The 16,994-nt window shown below is 46.3% G+C and overlaps 1 protein-coding gene across 3 annotated transcripts in view; it reads left to right on the forward strand.

The window, feature by feature from the left end:
* Positions 1 to 12,598, forward strand: part of MTF1 (metal regulatory transcription factor 1) — a 36,655-nt gene extending 24,057 nt beyond the window's left edge. For 2 of the 3 annotated variants that reach the window (XM_020880294.2, XM_070468379.1), the window contains 4 exons: positions 5,653 to 5,749; positions 6,476 to 7,071; positions 10,620 to 10,683; positions 11,847 to 12,598. In XM_020880294.2, the coding sequence (XP_020735953.2) occupies positions 5,653 to 5,749; positions 6,476 to 7,071; positions 10,620 to 10,683; positions 11,847 to 12,277 (1,188 nt within the window). In that variant the 3' untranslated portion in view covers positions 12,278 to 12,598. The remainder of the gene's footprint in view (positions 1 to 5,652; positions 5,750 to 6,475; positions 7,072 to 10,619; positions 10,684 to 11,846) is intronic. The other variant, XM_020880295.2, reaches the window with a different exon arrangement.
* Positions 12,599 to 16,994: the final 4,396 nt, after the last annotated feature.

Here is a 16,994-nt window from a genome sequence, read left to right on the forward strand (position 1 = left end):
CTGTCTTTGTGCACACCGCACAGGGGTTCTGAAGGGGGCCACGTCTTCAGGCCCACTGCTCGGAGACAAACCCAGTGTCTCTTGACCTGCTTGCTTTGGTTCTCTCTGCCATCCCCATGGCTCCATGCTGTGTCTTGCAGACCACTGAATCAATCCTGAGCTTGTGCTCCTTCAGGAAGATCCATGAGCTTTATTGGGTCACTGGCACTGGTGGTTAAGTATGCATTTTTGGTTGTTTTTCTCTGGTAAATAAATATAGCTTAGGTTGGATTTTCTGTGAGTATGTGCATAATAAATAAGGAGGAATCAATGTGATAGGAGGTATTTGAACAGTCTTTCTACAGTGTAGGCTCTTGGGCTGCACCCAAGCCTACTGAGTCAGTCTCCTCTGGGAGAGGCGCCTGACACTGCACAATTTTATATTAGCACACCAGGGCCTGGGTTCTCCTAGTAATGGCAGAATTGCTCTTATCAGACCAGCCCTCCCACAGAAAACAACTGTGTATGCTGGGCAAAATATGTAAACAACTATTTGAAGGCACCAGAGAGCAACCCAAACAGGCAGAGGTAACATTTGAACGAAGGGGCCACTTGGAAGATAGCAATGGCACAGGATGGGTCTTCAGGCTTTATGGCTTACCCATCTCAAAGCAAGCCCAGTTGATACCAAACAAGATGGCTCAAGCTCAGTAAACGCTCACTCTTACTGGAGTGACTACCCAGAGGACAGAGTTCAGGGCTACTGCAGCACCTGGAGGGTTGCAGGGGATGACCTGGAAAGGAAGAAGCACACAGGTTGAGTCCCAAGTTCTGTGTATGAGCTGTGTCCAAACCTCTAGTTGACCCCTGAACTGTGGGTGGGTGGGGCAGACCCCAAGCAGTCCAGCTGAGGCTAAAGAGCTGGATGCAGATGCCAGCTGCCATCCATTGCAGGGAAGACAGAGTTTGGAGTTTAGAGCATAGCCAAGTCCCTGGAATGTTACAGCAAACAACCAAACACTCTTCCAGGAAGTGTAACAGAATCCTGAGTCTCTGCAGCGTATCATTTGCAAATGTCCAGGGTTATCCAAAATTAGTAAACATCAGACATAGGAGAACATTACCTCTACTCAAGAGAAGAGGTCATTTATGGACTACGGAGACTGACCCCAAGATGAGCCAGATGATAGAATTAGTGGGCAGGCATTTATAAGTAGCTCTTAAGATGCTCAAGCATATTAAGGATTACTTGTAATGATTTAATAAATAGGAACTCTTAGCAGAGAAATAGAAACTATAAAAAAATGTGCCAAATGGGAATTCTGGAACTGAAAATTTATCAAAATTTAAAAATTCACCAAATGGGCTCAACAGCAGACTGGAAATAACAGAAGGAAGAATCAGTTGAATTGAAGAGAGATGGATAGATATTAACCAATCTGAAGGACCCCCCCCCACCCCCGCCAAAAAAAAAAAAGCACTTTGTATGGTTGTTTGGCATATTCACATTTCATAGCTGATGCTTTAAGAGTACTGGGCCAAGATTGCCCTCTAAACCACATAGTGTAAGATTTCTGGGTATAATGTCTTCTTAATATCAGAGATCTTGGGAAATGGTTGAGGTATCCACTCCCTGACTGGGACTTGACACATGACTGAGGAGCTTTCTGGAGCCCTGAGGTCACCAGGTAGGGAACCATATGAGGGGACAATTGAGTGAGTGAAGTCGCTCAGTCGTGTCCCACTCTTTGTGACCCCATGGACTGTAGCCTACCAGGCTCTTCTGTCCATTGGATTCTCCAGGCAAGAGTACTGGAGTGGGTTGCCATTTCCTTCTCCAGGGGATCTTCCCAACCCAGGGATCGAACCCGGGTCTCCCGCATTGCAGGCAGACGTTTTAACCTCTGAGCCACCAGGGAAGCCCCTGAGGGGACGTTGGGTACTTGTGAAAAAGGAAAGCTTTTTCTATCCATAATTTACAACAGCAGGAGAGAGGCCTGTTTTTCTCCCTTGGGATCAAATTATATGTTGTGTCCTTGTCCCCCAGCATTTAGTCTTTCAGACTAAGACCAAAGTTCCTTGAATAGGATGGATTTTGCCTTGCTTGCTTTAAAAGAAATGATAATGAGTTGTTGAAATTAAATGATGTATTTTTATGAGATCATCATTTTCCAGGTTCCTGGGCAGCCTGCAGGTTTCTGTGTGTCCTAGGTGTGAATTTGGGCTGAAGCTCTGAGGAGCGGCCCACTGGGCCTGTTGGGCCCTGAGCCTCGGGATCCATCCTGTTCCCAAACAGCTCAGTGTTCTCATGTCTCTGCTTCAGGCCCCAGAGGCTCAACCTGTTCTCTCCTCACTTGGGGCGGTGGTTGCCAGTCGCTCTGCCCCCAGGGTTATTGCCCTGAAGCCTGGCAGTGGCTGAGTCAGTCCCATTGGCACTTACCTTTTTTAATTAAAAAAAAAAAAAAAACAGCCTTTTTATGGAGGTATGATATACATACAGAAAAGTACACCTGTCATAAATGTACAGCTTGATGAATCATCACAGTTCATCATATTCCTGTAACTGTTGCAGGAGGGAGAGTGTGGGGCACAAGAGGATGGCCACATCTGAGTCCCTGGGACGGCCACCAAGTGTAGGTTCTTGGCTTTGTGCAGGAAGGAGTTCAAGAGTGAGCCATAGCAGAGTGAAAGAAGGTCTGTTCAGGGTGGAAGCACTCGGTATACCAGAATGTGGGCCATCTCAGGAGGCAAGAGAGGCCCAAGAGGCAGCAGGGCGTGGGGCTGTCAGTTTATAGGGGTGGGTAATCACATAGGCTAATGAGTAGGAGGAGTATTCCAGCTGTCTTGGGGAAAGGGTGGGGATTTCCAGGAATTGGGCCACTGCCCACTGTTTGACCTTTACAGAAGACAACTCATGGCCATTTTGGACCTAGTTGCTTCTAATCACTTTATATTGTGTCCTCAGGCCATGCCACTGGGCTTCCCTGGTGTCTTAGCAGGGAAGAATCCGCCTGGGAATGCAGGAGACACAGGTTCCATCCCTGGGTCAGGAAGATCCTCTGGAGAAGGAAATGGCAACCCACTCCAGTATTCTTGCCTGGGAAATCCCATGGACAGAGGAGCCTGGTGGGCTACAGTCCACGGGGTTGCAAAAGAGTTGGACACAACTGAGCAACTAAACAAACAACAACAGGCCATGCCATTCTTCTAAAGGTTGTGCCCTGCCCCCTTCCTGTAACCAGCACGCAAATCAACAGATAGAACATTCCCAACAACCTAGAAATGGCAACCCACTCCGGTATTCTTGCCTGAAAAATCCCATGGATGGAGAGGCCTGGTAGGCTACAGTCCAGGGGGTCGCAAAGAGTCAGACACGACTAAGCGACCTCACTTCCACTTTCACTTCCAACAACCTAGAAACCCCCATCAGGTCCTTTAAGGGTAACTACTTAGGTTATCCTTAGGTCCTGGCTTCTTACTACCTAAGATGAATTTTGCCTGTTTCTATGTTTTCTATAATTCGAATGTGGCCTATACTCATTTGTCCTGGCTTCTTTCTTGCAACATTTTGTTTGAGGAATTAGTCCATGTTGTTGCATATATAGATTATTTGTTCTCATTGTTGAACAGTTATTACACTAAGTGAATATAAGAGTATGTTCTGTCTCCTGCCCTTGGGCATTTGGAAGTTTCTAGTTAGGAGCCATTACAGTAGTACTGCTGTGAAAATGTGATTCTTGTGCATCATCTTCTGAAGTCACACAGACTCATTCCTTTTAAACAGTGTTATTCCTGTAATGATTCATAAACAAGTAGAACAAAAACTAACAGTCATGAAGAAACTGCAAAGCTTGCGGCTTAGTGGTAGTTGTTAGCTCACTATTTTTCAAACTGGGTGGTACATCTTTATTGGGTTATAAAATAGTGGTTTATAATCAACATTTTGAGGACAGCAATAGAATAGAAAATATAGAAGACATTGCAGATCATAAGGACAGGCTCTGTTGCATAGACTTTTGTTTCAGTTATACATTCATATGTATGTAATATATTTTATAAATTATATATAATATAAATTATTATATATACCCACTCCTGGAGAAGGGAATGGCACCCCATTCCAATATTCTCTCCTGGAAAATCCCATGGACGGAGGAGCCTGGTAGGCTGCAGTCCCACGGGGTCGCTAAGAGTCAGGTACGACTGAGCAACTTCACTTTCACTTTTCACTTTCATGCACTGGAGAAGGAAATGGCAACCCACTCCAGTGTTCTTGCCTGGAGAATCTCAGGGACAGGGGAGCCTGCTGGGCTGCTGTCTGTGGGGTCGCACAGTCGGACACGACTGAAGTGACTTAGCAGCAGCAGCAGCATGTACCACCCCAGTATTCTTGGACTTCCCTGGTGGCTCAGATGGTAAAGAATCTGCCTGCAGTGTGGGAGACCTGGGTTCGATCCCTGGTTTGGGAAGATCCCCTGGAGAAGGGAATGGCAACCCACTCCAGTATTCTGGCCTGGAGAATTCCATGGATAGAGGAGCCTGGCAGGCTACAGTCCATGGATGGGGTAGCAGAGAGTTGGACACGACTGAGTGACTTTCACTTTCATAAATTATTATAAATTATATACTTTCCTACTTTGTGTCATGATGAAAAGCTTCAAGGCATTTTCTTTGCCTGTGATTCCTAACTCCCTCTGGACTAGAGGCTAGAAGCCTTACCTAGGTTTCTGCCTTCGTGTTACAAAGAATACAAACAAACTTTTTGGCCAGCCCTATATCACACTGGTCGTCAGCTTCCCTGAACTTCTTGGAGTCTTGCTTTTGTCACTGTTGCTCTACAAAATGCGAAGTGGAGGTGGACCACAGAGAAAAGAATTACTCTTTTTCCCCTTCGCCTAAATAAACTAAAGGGAAGCCTAGAGGTGGTCATTTTATTTGGTGCCTGGCAGGAGTCAAGCCCTCAGGGCACTAGGTGTTTTGATTTTTCATAGCTTTTCAAAATGCCTCTGACCTTTTCTTAACTGTAAGTTAGAAAGAAATGACTTGGAATGACAGTGGTGAGGATAAGGCCATTATTATTGTCTGTTATTATAAGTTTCTTTATATTTTTGATTCACCACCATGTGTACATATTAGAATATTATAGATTTTATATAATAACCTTGAAAGATATTCACAATATATTATTATTATTATTACATGAGAAAAGCAAATTCCAAGTAATAGATATTATACAACCCCACTTTTATGTAGGATTTTCTCTTTCAGAGCAGGGATCAGCAAACTTTTTTTTTTTCGGTAAAGGGCCAGATAGATAATTTCAGCTTTGTGGCCCATACATTCTCTGCACAACTCCTCAGCTCTGCCATTGCAGTCCAGAAGCTGTAGAGATAATTCAGAAGTGAACCAGAATGCCTGTTCCAGTACAACTTTATTTGCAGAAACAGGCATTCAGCCAGCAAGTCAGTTTGCCAACTCCTGCTTTAGAGTGTTTGAAGACCCAGCTCTTCAGTGTCTGGGGCTTAGGGGAATAAATGTCACCTTAGGAAAAGAGAAGTTAGAAACAGGAAGCATAGCCAAAGATCGTTCTCATCCTGCTGCTCTGTGCTGTCTCGTGATGCAGACCTGCTTTTGGATGGCACGCCTCATACTTTGTCTCTGTCTCTGACACAGGGCCAGAATCTCAGCACTCTCTCACCAGCAATCATTTTTGGACCAATGTTCCAGAAGTCAGATGATCCGGCAATTCAGGAAGATCCTCAACAGACAGGTTTGTTACACAGACTCTCTTCCTGCTCCGATCTCTGCACTGGGAAGGAGAATTCACACTGTTGACACAGTAGATGAAAAGCACAGTGACATATTTCAGGTCCTTTGAATGAAGTGTACTTTCATTGAGGGATCAGAGAAGGGTGGGCTTTTTAGCTCAATTCCATTTTTTTTCCCCCTGCTTCCCTCATCAAGGGTTTACTTGAGGATCTACTTTTCCTGGACCCTCAAATGAAGAGGGTCCCCTTTTCCAGCAGCTTTTGTTGGCTTCAAAAAGTGAGAGGAGTCATGAACACTTTCTTCTGATGTGACTCCCCATTCATGAGTGGGCAGAATCCACAAACCAAACTTCAGATATGTAGATCAAACTGTGTTTGAATGAAAATATGTCCCTGAAGCTTCACAGTAGTTAGAAAATGTGTTCAGTGGTCATATGCCAAGAAAAGAATATCTAATCTCTTTTCCACAAAAGCCACAGGACTCATTTTTTTTTTATGGTTAGACCCATACTAGGTCTTCACGTTTAGAAAGTGAGGTTGATCGTGAAGCCTGGTACTTTGACCAGAGGGGTCATTACATGAAAAGCAGAGAGCTAGCCTGTCTGCAATGAAGGAATCGACCCTGGCAGACTTCAGCTGTCTTTGGTGTAGCCCATAGAGACTGTGTTTTTGTGGCTTATATAAGGGTTGGAATGTGTATCTATGTTTCTATTTCTTTTTCTTGCCAGCTGCCTTGATTGAAAGTTTTAATGGTGATGCGGAGTCAGTCAGTGATGTTCCGCCATCCACAAGACATTCAGCATCTTTATCTCTTCCACTTATACTGCAGCCTGGCATCTCCGAGCCACCTCAGTCTCTACTACCAGCCTCAGCACCGTCCGCTCCTCTGCCTGCTCCCTCCCTAGGAACTGGTTCCCAGCAAGCTGCATTTGGCAACCCCCCTGCTCTTTTACAACCTCCAGAAGTGCCTGTTGCCCACAGCACGCAGTTTGCTGCTAATCATCAAGAGTTTCTTCCGCACCTCCAGGCACCGCAGCCCATCGTACCAGGACTCTCTGTTGTTGCTGGGGCCTTGGCGTCAGCAGCAGCAGTGGCATCAGCCATGGCAGCACCACCCCAACCACAAAGTACTACTGAGCCCCTGCCAGCCATGGTCCAGACTCTGCCCCTGGATGCCAACTCTGTCCTAACTAGTAATCCCACTATAACCATCACCCCGACTCCCAGCACGGCTATCCTGCAGCCCAGCCTAGTCATGGGAGAGCAGAACTTACAGTGGATACTAAATGGTGCCACCAGCACACCGCAAACTCAAGAACAAATTGTAAGTATGATGTGGAAAGGGATCCAGTGGGGTGAAGTATATTTCTGTGGGTAACATGTTCAGAGGCCTTTACTTCAAAAAAGGAAAACCGCTGTCATTTCTACCCTGAAACACATCATTCTACCAGTCATTTCCCCCATAATCAGTGTAAATCGGGGAATGTTGCGTTCAATACTTAAAATAGAGGGCCAGAGAAACAATTTTCAAATTTACCTAGGTATTTCAGCTGCGGTCTGATTCTGTCAACTCCGACAGGATAGCCCAAGAACGATCTCCAAGGCAGAGTCCAGCCTAGGCTGAGGGACTGATGGGACCTCATTAGATGGAAACAGACCGCAGTGGCCAAGTCAGAAGTAATCTGTGCTCCCAGAGTCCATCGTAGGGCCATATTCTACCCAAGTGTGTGGTCTCCTTGGCTAAGGAAATGATGTGGTTGTTCAGCTGAGTATATTTTGAGGGCCTGCTCGATACCAGGTACCACACAGGATACTGTTGGAAATCTGGAAAAATGAAAAGAACATGATTTCTTTTTGATAAAAACTTATATTCTAGTTATAGAGGCTAAAATGCCTAAAAGAAAATTAATGCTACCAGTAGATAAAGTGTCAAATAATAAAAATAATGGTAATAAAAAATAACAATGGCTGTGACTTATTGAGCCCTTACTATATGTATGGGCTTCCTATGCTAACTAACTTATTAAAATTGAGGATCTAACATGCCAGTCATTACCTTAGGTACCTTATTTTTAGATTACACATATTTTTTAGGTTTTATCGAATAGATAGTAAGAACTTCCATACACTTCCTGCTCCCTGCCCACCCCCAGCCTAGTTTCCCTCATTATTAACTGATATCAATGTGGTCCTTTTATTGTAAGTGAATTATTATTGATAAATGGTTATTAACATCTCTATATGTTTGTATCTCTAGATGTGTCACCCCCCGTGCTAAGTATTTTAATCACAGCAATCCTAGGAAGTAGATATGATTTTATCAATGGAGAGCTGAGACCCAGAGAAGTTAAGTGATTTGTCCAAGGTCACACAGCTTATAAATGGCAAAGCCTAGACAGACCAGTCCCAGAATCCAAGCTCCTGATTGCTACCTTCTGCTGCCAGACGAGGGGTTCAGAGACTAAAGGCTTGTTGGGTGGCCATACAGGTCAGCTAAGACTTCTTGAGGTATGAGCAGGAATTATGTGGAGGAAAGGTTGCACTCAGTAGGAGTAGGTCTGGGTGGGTGTATGATGCTATCAAACAAACTGGAAAGGTAGGTTAGAGCTAAATGGTAAGAGCACTCAAACTCTATAAATGGGATGGATGCCAACCACCTCTGGAGGCACCCTAGTCCCAGTTTCAGATGGCCAGCATCCCTGGAACGGTCTCTTCAGCATTATGATCCAATCTGCCTCCAGGTAGTTCAGTTTTTTAGTTGTTATTATTGTTTTCGTTATTTAAAATTATTTTCAGGGGCTTCTCAGGCAGTCCAGTGGTGAAGGCTCCGCACTTTCACTGCAAAGGGCAGCCAACCCCTGCTTGGGGAACTAAGATCCCACAGGCTACATGACACGGCCAAAACAAAAATTTTTTTCCCATTATTTTTACTGTTCTTATATTTGCTGATGGCTGTATACAGGAAATGATCCTACTATCTCATATATGATAATGGCATTTTTTCTTTTTTCTTCCAGTTTTATTGAGATATAATTGATAGAGTATAAGTTTGAGGCATACAGCATAATACTTTGACACAAGTTTAGTGAGCATCCATCATCACATGATAGATACAAAATTAAAGATACAGAAAAAAATGTTTGCGTGTGAGAACATTCAGGATTGACTGTTTAGAGAGCTTTCATGTGTAACATACAGCCGTGTTAATCTGCTAATCGTGTCCATCACATGGTGCGCTGTGCCCCAGTCCTTTATCTCCTAACTGGAGGTCTGGCTCTGCGGCTGCTTTCATCCAATTCCCCCTCTCCCCTCCCCACCCCTGCCTCCTGTAAGCACAAAACTGATCTTTCAGTGAGTCTGTTTGCTTGTTTTGAAGTACCACAGACCTGCCTCTGTCCCTGTTAAGACAACATAGTGATATTTCTGTACATTTCAAAATGATCACCATGATAAGTAGTCACCATATGTGACACCACGACATATGTCACCATCCAGAGATTTACATACTCATTGACTGTATTCCCCACACTGTACATTTCATACCCATGACGCATGTGTCTTGCAAGCGGACTTTCATAGTTCTTAGCCTCCCTCGCCTGTTTCCCTCCTCCCCTCTGGCAGCCACATGCCTCCTCTTTCCGGATCTGTGCTGCCCTGGGGAGCTGCGTGGAGCAGCTGCTGCTTTTTCCATCCAGCTCGTTTCCGTGTGGGCTTCCCTGGTGGCTCAGATAGCAAAGAATCCGCCCCAGTGTGGGAGACCTGGATTCGGTCCCTGGGTTGGGAAGATCCCCTGCAGGAGGGCATGGCAGCCCACTCCAGTATTCTTGCCTGGAGAATCCCCATGGACAGAGGCTACAGTCCGTAGGGTCGCAAAGAGTCGGACATGACTGAAGTGACTTAAGCACATGCACGTTTTCATGTATTTGTATGTGAGTCTCATCCTCCATAATTGTTTTATAATGTCTTCCCCTATAACTTAGCCAGAAGCATTCATATTACTCCTAGACTCATCCCAGAGGCACTTTTTATTTTCCTTAAAAGGACGAAAGATAAAGCCCTTTTTAATATGACTTGGAGAAAGCAAAAACCCTATAGCCAATTGTACTAAAGTGAGGGGTGATTTCTGGGCACAACTTGATGGTCCTACTTAGTACTCATATATACAGCTAGTATTTGCTGAATCCCCATGGTGAGCCCCAGGCTTCACATGCGTCATCTCATTTCATCCTTTTGGGGCCTTTGGGACAGTCTTTGGATTGTCATCCCAGTTTGTACAGGTGAGGAAACCAAGACTAAGAGGTTAAATTACTTGCCTGACATCAACAACTAGTAAGTGACCAAGCCTGAACTTGAATCCTGGTGTGGCTGAGTCCAGAGCCCCCCTTGGGCACCACCCTGTGCAGCTTACACCATACTGCCCAGGGCCTTCATAGGTCTTCTGCCTGTGAGAGGAAGTCTTGACCTCTTCTTAGCCTGCAGCTTAGTCCTCAAGGGGTAAAAAGAACTTTGGGAGTCAGCAGGGAGTAGAGAGCTTAGAGGGGAAGCTAGCACCCTGGCTCCCCCTGAGAAGACCGTTCACTTGAGAAAAGCAACCTTGGAGGAGCCTTTGTGCACATAGAACCTACTGGATTAAGCAGCTGGGAGACAGCCAAGGAGTAGGGGACAAAAACGGCTACATTGTTAGCACTGAATGTCCAGCAGTGTGGTGACTTCATGTCAGAGCACAAACAAAGCATCGCTCAGGGCAAAAATCCCTAAACACTGAGGGTTTTCTGTCCTCTTGGATGACTGTTACAACTGGGGAGGCGTCATGTCCTTGGGGATCTATCATATTTGAGTAGCCATAAATGTGATTTTTTTTTTCCCCCCCAGCAGCAAGCATCTAAAGTTGAGAAGGTGTTTTTTACCACTGCAGTACCAGTAGCCAGTAGCACAGGTATGTAATTCTGTGTTAGCTTTAAATGGAAGTCAGCTCTCTGGGCCCCCTGAGGCACAGTTAGTTAATCTTGCTTTGCCCTGGATTTTAATTTTTTTTTTTAAATTAAATTTATCATGTATTATTTTTCTATTAGAATATTTCATATTCTTACAGCTATTGAAAGTTACTGCACTTAGAGCATAAATACCACATTTAACATTCTTTAACTAGTAATGGTTCTTTCCCTTTTACATGTAGTCTTTAATGTAGCCAGAAAAAAAGTCTGAATCACAGTTAATGCTAAAGAGAGAAGTTATTAATTCACTGGATTCTTTTCTAATTACAGTAATGAAGAAATAGCATCTGGGTCAGAAACTCCTATAAAGCTAAAGGGTCCTATTTCTCAAACAGTTTATTTTATACATTAAAAAACTCAGGCCCCCAAAGGGGGTCAGTGAGTTTGTGGCAGAGCCAAAGCACTAGTTCAGACAGGCCTCGCCCCCCCCACCTGTTCTCTTGCCCCGTGGTCTCTAGCTCTTTTGAGACACGTGAAGCCTGTCTGAACTCAGAGTGTGCTTGTGCACAACAGACATATGCAAGAGAGAAGGAACGTGTGCACAACTGTGTCAGAGACCTGGCTGCAAAGTTGAGCAGGATGTCCTAAAGGAGGTCAGAGCCTCTGGGGCAGGCAGGGCTAAATGGTACAGTGTGGACTGGCTCTTAATGCCCTTGGGCCAGCCCTAAGGTATCAGCCTGCCGCAAACACTGCCTGGAAGCACTGGGAGAAGAGGGGACTGAACTCAGAGATGAGTCAAGTTCTCCAGAAGAATTGAGGCAAGACGAGCTCTTGAGCCCAGAGCTTTGAGGAACGTGCAGAGAGAGAGAGGCATCCACTGTGGCTGGTATGGCGGGTGCCTGGGAGAGTGGCCAGAGATGAAGCTAGGAGAATAGGGTGCATTTAGATGGTGTGTGGCTTTTCTGTCTTGGAGGGGATGGAGAGTGTCAGAGGCTTCTTACTTGAGGAAGAACGCGGTCCAGTTTAAAGCAGAACAAAACCCGGAGCGTGGCATCCAACCCTTCCCATCGCTCTGCCTCCGCGGGGCTCCGCTAGTCTCACACCCTCCTGCCCTGCCCTTGCCCTGTGGCTCTGTGAAGAGCAGTCTCTCTTGCCTCTCTCGCAGGGAGCGCGGTACAGCAGATTGGCCTCAGTGTTCCTGTGATCATCATCAAACAAGAGGAGGCCTGTCAGTGTCAGTGCGCGTGCCGGGACTCTGCCAAGGAGCGGGCGGCCAGCAGGAGGAAGGGCTGTCCTTCCCCGCCCCCTCCCACGCTGAGCGCCCAGCCTCCTGACGGGCCCAGCCTGAAGCTGCCCCCACAGACTTTCTCCCCACCCCCGATCCCCCTGTCCTCCTCGTCCGCTGCTGCCCCTCCCTGTGAGCAAAGCAGACAGGCGGTGACTCCTTCAGACCCGCAGACAGAGCCGCTCCGTGCCATAGATATGTCAGAGTTTCTGTCCCTCCAGAGCCTGGACACCACTTCCAATCTGATTCCCATTGAAGCACTACTGCAGGAGGAGGAAGAGATGGGCCTGACCAGCAGCTTCTCCAAGTGAAAGGCCCGCTTGTGCTCCCCTCCTGGAACAGGCCGAGCAGGAAGCAGGAGGTGTGTGATGCCTGACATCGTGGGGGTCAGCAATTTGAAGGATGAAGAAATCTACTGTTTGAAATCCTCACCTTTCAGACATATTTTCTTTATTCCTATCCCAGGAGCATCCATTTTTAATGAACTGATCTTTGGAAAAAAACAAAACAAAAACACAAAAAAAAGCTAAGTTATAAATGAACTGTTTGGCTGCACTGTATGTCACTTTTGCTTATTGTCATGTGAACTTGGAAATTAAGGTTACTCGTATGCATAAAAATTGTAAATGAAAGGGTGTGGTTTCCATCAATCTGATGCTGCCCATCACTTGCACTGGGGTCTTTGTAGCCTGGGCAGTGGAGTTCAGTGTGTTGGATGTTGCGGTGCCCCGTGTGTCTTTTGAGGCTGAAGCTTGCTTGCAAGGCCAGACCCTCACTCCATCCAAGAGGCAAGTGGCAAAGGCAGGTCAGACGGCCGTGAGCTGGACAGGGACCGGGCGAGGTGGTTTTGTGGTCTGTGGTTGGTGATGGTGGAGTTGAGGGTGACTATGGCTGATGTCACCCTGCAGCCAGCGGCATCACAAACGGGCATCCAAAATCCTGGTCCGAGGCTGTAGGGACTGTCTGCTTCTGCGGGAGCCCTAGGCAAGTTGTTGACTGCTCTCTGTCCGCGACACCTGTGCAGAGCAGGCTCTATCAACGCGATCATACTCTTTGCTCTGAGTTCTCTCTCTCTCTCTGCCGGTTGCCAGGGCTTGCAGATCACAGTGATGAATTTTTCTTGGGGAACACCCCTGTTTTGTCTGAGAGTGGACATGTGGTTTATGGCCAGTTGATGGCTGGTGGTCTGCCTTGCCTGAATGGTATCTTCTTCCTCGGAGCAGAAGAGCTGCATTTTGCTGATCAGGAGAAGGTGCGGCTTGATGGGAGTGATGTTTGGTGGCATGTCATCGGCAGGCCAGGTATCCTGGTTCTGGGTTCCAGCCAGGCTTTTGGTTGCCCCTCCGCCCCCACTCTCTGCCTGTCACCCCTCTGGATTTTGCATACAGCCTAGTACAGTGCAAAGAAGGATGTGACTTGCTCGGCTTAGTCATATGATTTCTAAACAAAAAAAAAAAAAAAAGGAAAAAAAAAAACACAAAGCGATGATCTTCTACTCAGGGTAAAACAAAAAATTCCCCTTCCACCAAAAAGCCTGAAATGTTGCAATAAGTTTTCTCATTTGGAATGTTTCATTAAGTTGTGTTATAGGGAAAAAAATTTTTTTATTTGTGTGTAGAATTATATCCATCTCTCTGCCTTTGGCTCCGAGTCAGTCATTGCCTCTTAAAATATAAAATACAATCCACACTAAAATGGAAAGTTTCTCTTAACTGGCTATATTAATGTAGTCATGAGTGCTCCCCACACTCATTGAACTCAGAAACTAGGTACGGCCCAAGGTCTAACGAGGTCTCTGCCTCCCAAGGGCCTCGTCCCTGCCTTGCGCGAGAAGCAGGGTGCCACACACAGGGCTGCCCTACTGAGTCAACGACGTCGGGCAGAAAGCAGCTGTAATTTTGCCTTCCTTTTTCACTCCCTAAGGTGACGAGATCTGCATTTGTCACTGTCCTGTTCCCTGCACCATTTCTCAGGGCCAGCCAAGACAGTATCTAGAGTAATCATTTACCTGGGAGCCAGGGGCCCTGCCTTTAACAGGATGTTCAGGGACAGATTCGGATGAGAGGGCAGAGGTGGTAACTGTGACTGCCGAAGAGAAGTGGGCTTAACTACAAGCAGCTGGTGGTGTTTCTCTCCTGGAGTCTAGTCAGGAGAATCCGTTTCTTTTTTGACCCTCTGCATTCTCCTGTCCAAAAGGCTGGTGGGTTCTGGGTGACCACTGACCTCAGCAGAAGTTGATGAGGCAGGAGGAGCCTTGTGTTACCACAGTGGGTTCGTCTCCCTGGAAAATAGCTGCTGAGTATGGCCTATCCTCGGCTGTCACTAGGCCGTGAGCTCGTGGGAAGCTTTGCGGTAGGTCCCTGGCTGTTTTCTCCACACCTTCTGAGAGAGCAGCACGGTGGGGTCCCAAGTGACCTCCCCCTGTGCCCACCTTAGGCTCACCTGAGATGTGGCTCCTGGGAGCTGAGGTGGAAAACAGGAGCCTGGTGAAGGCCATCGGAAGTGCTCGTGGTTGAAATATTGCTTCCCCACTGCTGCGCTTGTGTTGGGTCTGCTCAGGTCAGTGACTTTTCTGCTCTCCTAAGGTTGAGGGTGATAAAGAAGCCGAGTTTTAGGCTGACAGATTTTTCTAGTTGAAGTATCCGCCTTTTGAGGGTGACCAGAGATTACAGCGGGGCTTTGAAAACATCAGGGATGTGCTTAAAATGCTAGTGAGTGTGAAGAGCAGGTTTACTCCACAGGGTAGGCAGTCTCTCATTTCCTTCCTCTTTAGCACTCTTCCCCGCCCTACCCCGCTTCTGTCAGCCTGGTCTCTGGTGCCAAAGGCCTTGGAGAACAGAGGGCCACTGAAAATGGAGCCACAAAGAGCCTTCATGAAGAGTGGTTTTCAAACCCAGGAACGATCCTAGGGTGAAGCTAGGGAAGGTGTGCAGACTTCCAGCAGGTAAAATCATGCCTTTGTTCTTCCCACGGTAACCTTAATCACATTCCCCCTGTAGACTGAGACTTCCTGCTCCCACTGGCGTCTCCAGTCAGACTGCCCCTTTACAGGGTGCTGGTCAGCCTGGGGAATCTGGAGGTGTGTGGGCTTGGCAGGTGGCCGCACACTTCGGCCGGTCCCACCAAATTGCCTTAGTGAATGTGGCCCTTCCCAGGGAGGTGAGGGAGGCATCGAGGGAAAGTGGCCCTACCTTTCCTGGCAGTTTGGCCAACCTCACAGGGGCATCAGTACTTTGATGACAGGAATTGGTGTCACTCATTGAATCCCACCCCGCCCCACCCGCCCCACCCCACCCCCCTTTAGAAGGAGATCATGGTACAAAGCCCAGGAGGGGCCTTAAGGTGTGAAGACTGCTCTGGATAGAAGCAAGGAACTTCTTTTCACCATCTCTGGAGAGTTAATAGACTGGAGAGTTTTACTTTCAGGGTCAAGGCAGCAGACTGACGGGGATAATGGGCGGGTGGGTTTTTCTGAGAGATTTTGTATAATGCTGAATGTGTCCAAAGGGACGGGTTTGCAGAACCTCATATTGGTATATTAAAGAAATAATTTTTTAAAAAAGCACTTTAGGTTATTTTATCTTTAACTCAATTGCTGCAATTTCTTTTGTGTGTGTATATATATATATACATATATATACTTTCCACAAAGTTTTATTTTTTGCTCAGAAAAAAAGTTAAATTGAGGTGTGACAAGAAAAGCACTTACCTTGGTGCAATATGTGTAGCTTGACGGTCGTTGTCCCATGTGACCCTGGCCTGGCCGCGTTTTTCCATTCTATCAGCCCTGTGCTATGAGGCTGTCCATAGGGAAACACTATTATGCATTCTCAGCAACTGCTCAATCTATGCAAGCCTTCCCTGTGTGCCCAAGGGCACCCCCTCAGGCTCTCTGAAGAACTGCTGCGGGTCCTGTTTTTTCTGCTGACTGTTGAGGCCCTTTTTCATCACTTCTGCTTGGCCCTTTGCCATCTTTCCCCCCTTCACCATTACACAGTGATGCCTGAAAGGAAGAAACCGGTTGTTCCTAGGTAGACACCTGGCACTTTCTAGACTTTTACATTTGTAATCAGGTCCATTGTCCTTAATCTAAAGACTTCTCCAGAGTCACTGAAATCATGGATTTGTGGAACTGCAACAATATTGCTAATGAGTTTACAGTTTTCCTACACCACCAATCAGAAATATGTTTGAGGAAGGTGGTGGGGGTCACAGGGGTACAACCCGCCATCCTGTGGGCTCTTTAAGCAAAAGCCTCCAGCCCTCACTGAATCCAGTAAACAAAGCTGTTAATAATCTGCTTTATGAACTTCCTTCCATCTCAGTCCTCTCCCCCTCCCATTTTATCTTCAGTTTTCAGGCTACTAACGAATAGAGAAGTTTTAAAACATACTTCAGCCAAAGCAGAAAGACTTCCATAAATCATATGCAAATAGTTCTGCTATGACATAGATCAGAAATTGACCATTCCTAAATATTGGGGAGGGGAGAGGCAACAAAACTGAACTAAGCATATTTCTGATTGGTCATCAGTTTAGCCTCTTTTCTCTTGCATATGTTGAGAGGCAAGAGAAAGGGTCCCATGTTTCTTCTCACACCTTTTGGGGAAGCTGATGATCACTGTTTGGGCATTTCTGTTACTCCTGTTCAAGAGAGGGCTTCTCAGTCTGCACTGAAAAATGCAAACTAAACTGGATCTTTATGTCAATGTGTACATATTACAAGCTTTTTTTACTGGAAGCAAAGTTTAAAACCACACACTGCCCTTTTGGTGGTGTGCTTGTTGGGCCCCAAATTGGGTGATGATGTCATGTCACTTTCTCAGCTCAATGCAGTTTCTACTCTTTTTCTTACGGGGAAATTTTTCATAAAATCTTTTCTTCACCAAACCCAGGGGTGTTTTCTGCAATATCCTTGTTATCCTCATAGTGGTGCCAAGTCCAAGAGGCCTCTCTTGCCCTTTCCCCCTGTCCTCAGGCCTCCCCAGGGCGCTGTTTGACAAGACAGTCTACATCCTTTGTTGTGTTT

The sequence above is a fragment of the Odocoileus virginianus genome, chromosome 5 (genome assembly GCF_023699985.2).
Source record: "Odocoileus virginianus isolate 20LAN1187 ecotype Illinois chromosome 5, Ovbor_1.2, whole genome shotgun sequence".
NCBI lineage: Eukaryota > Metazoa > Chordata > Mammalia > Artiodactyla > Cervidae > Odocoileus > Odocoileus virginianus.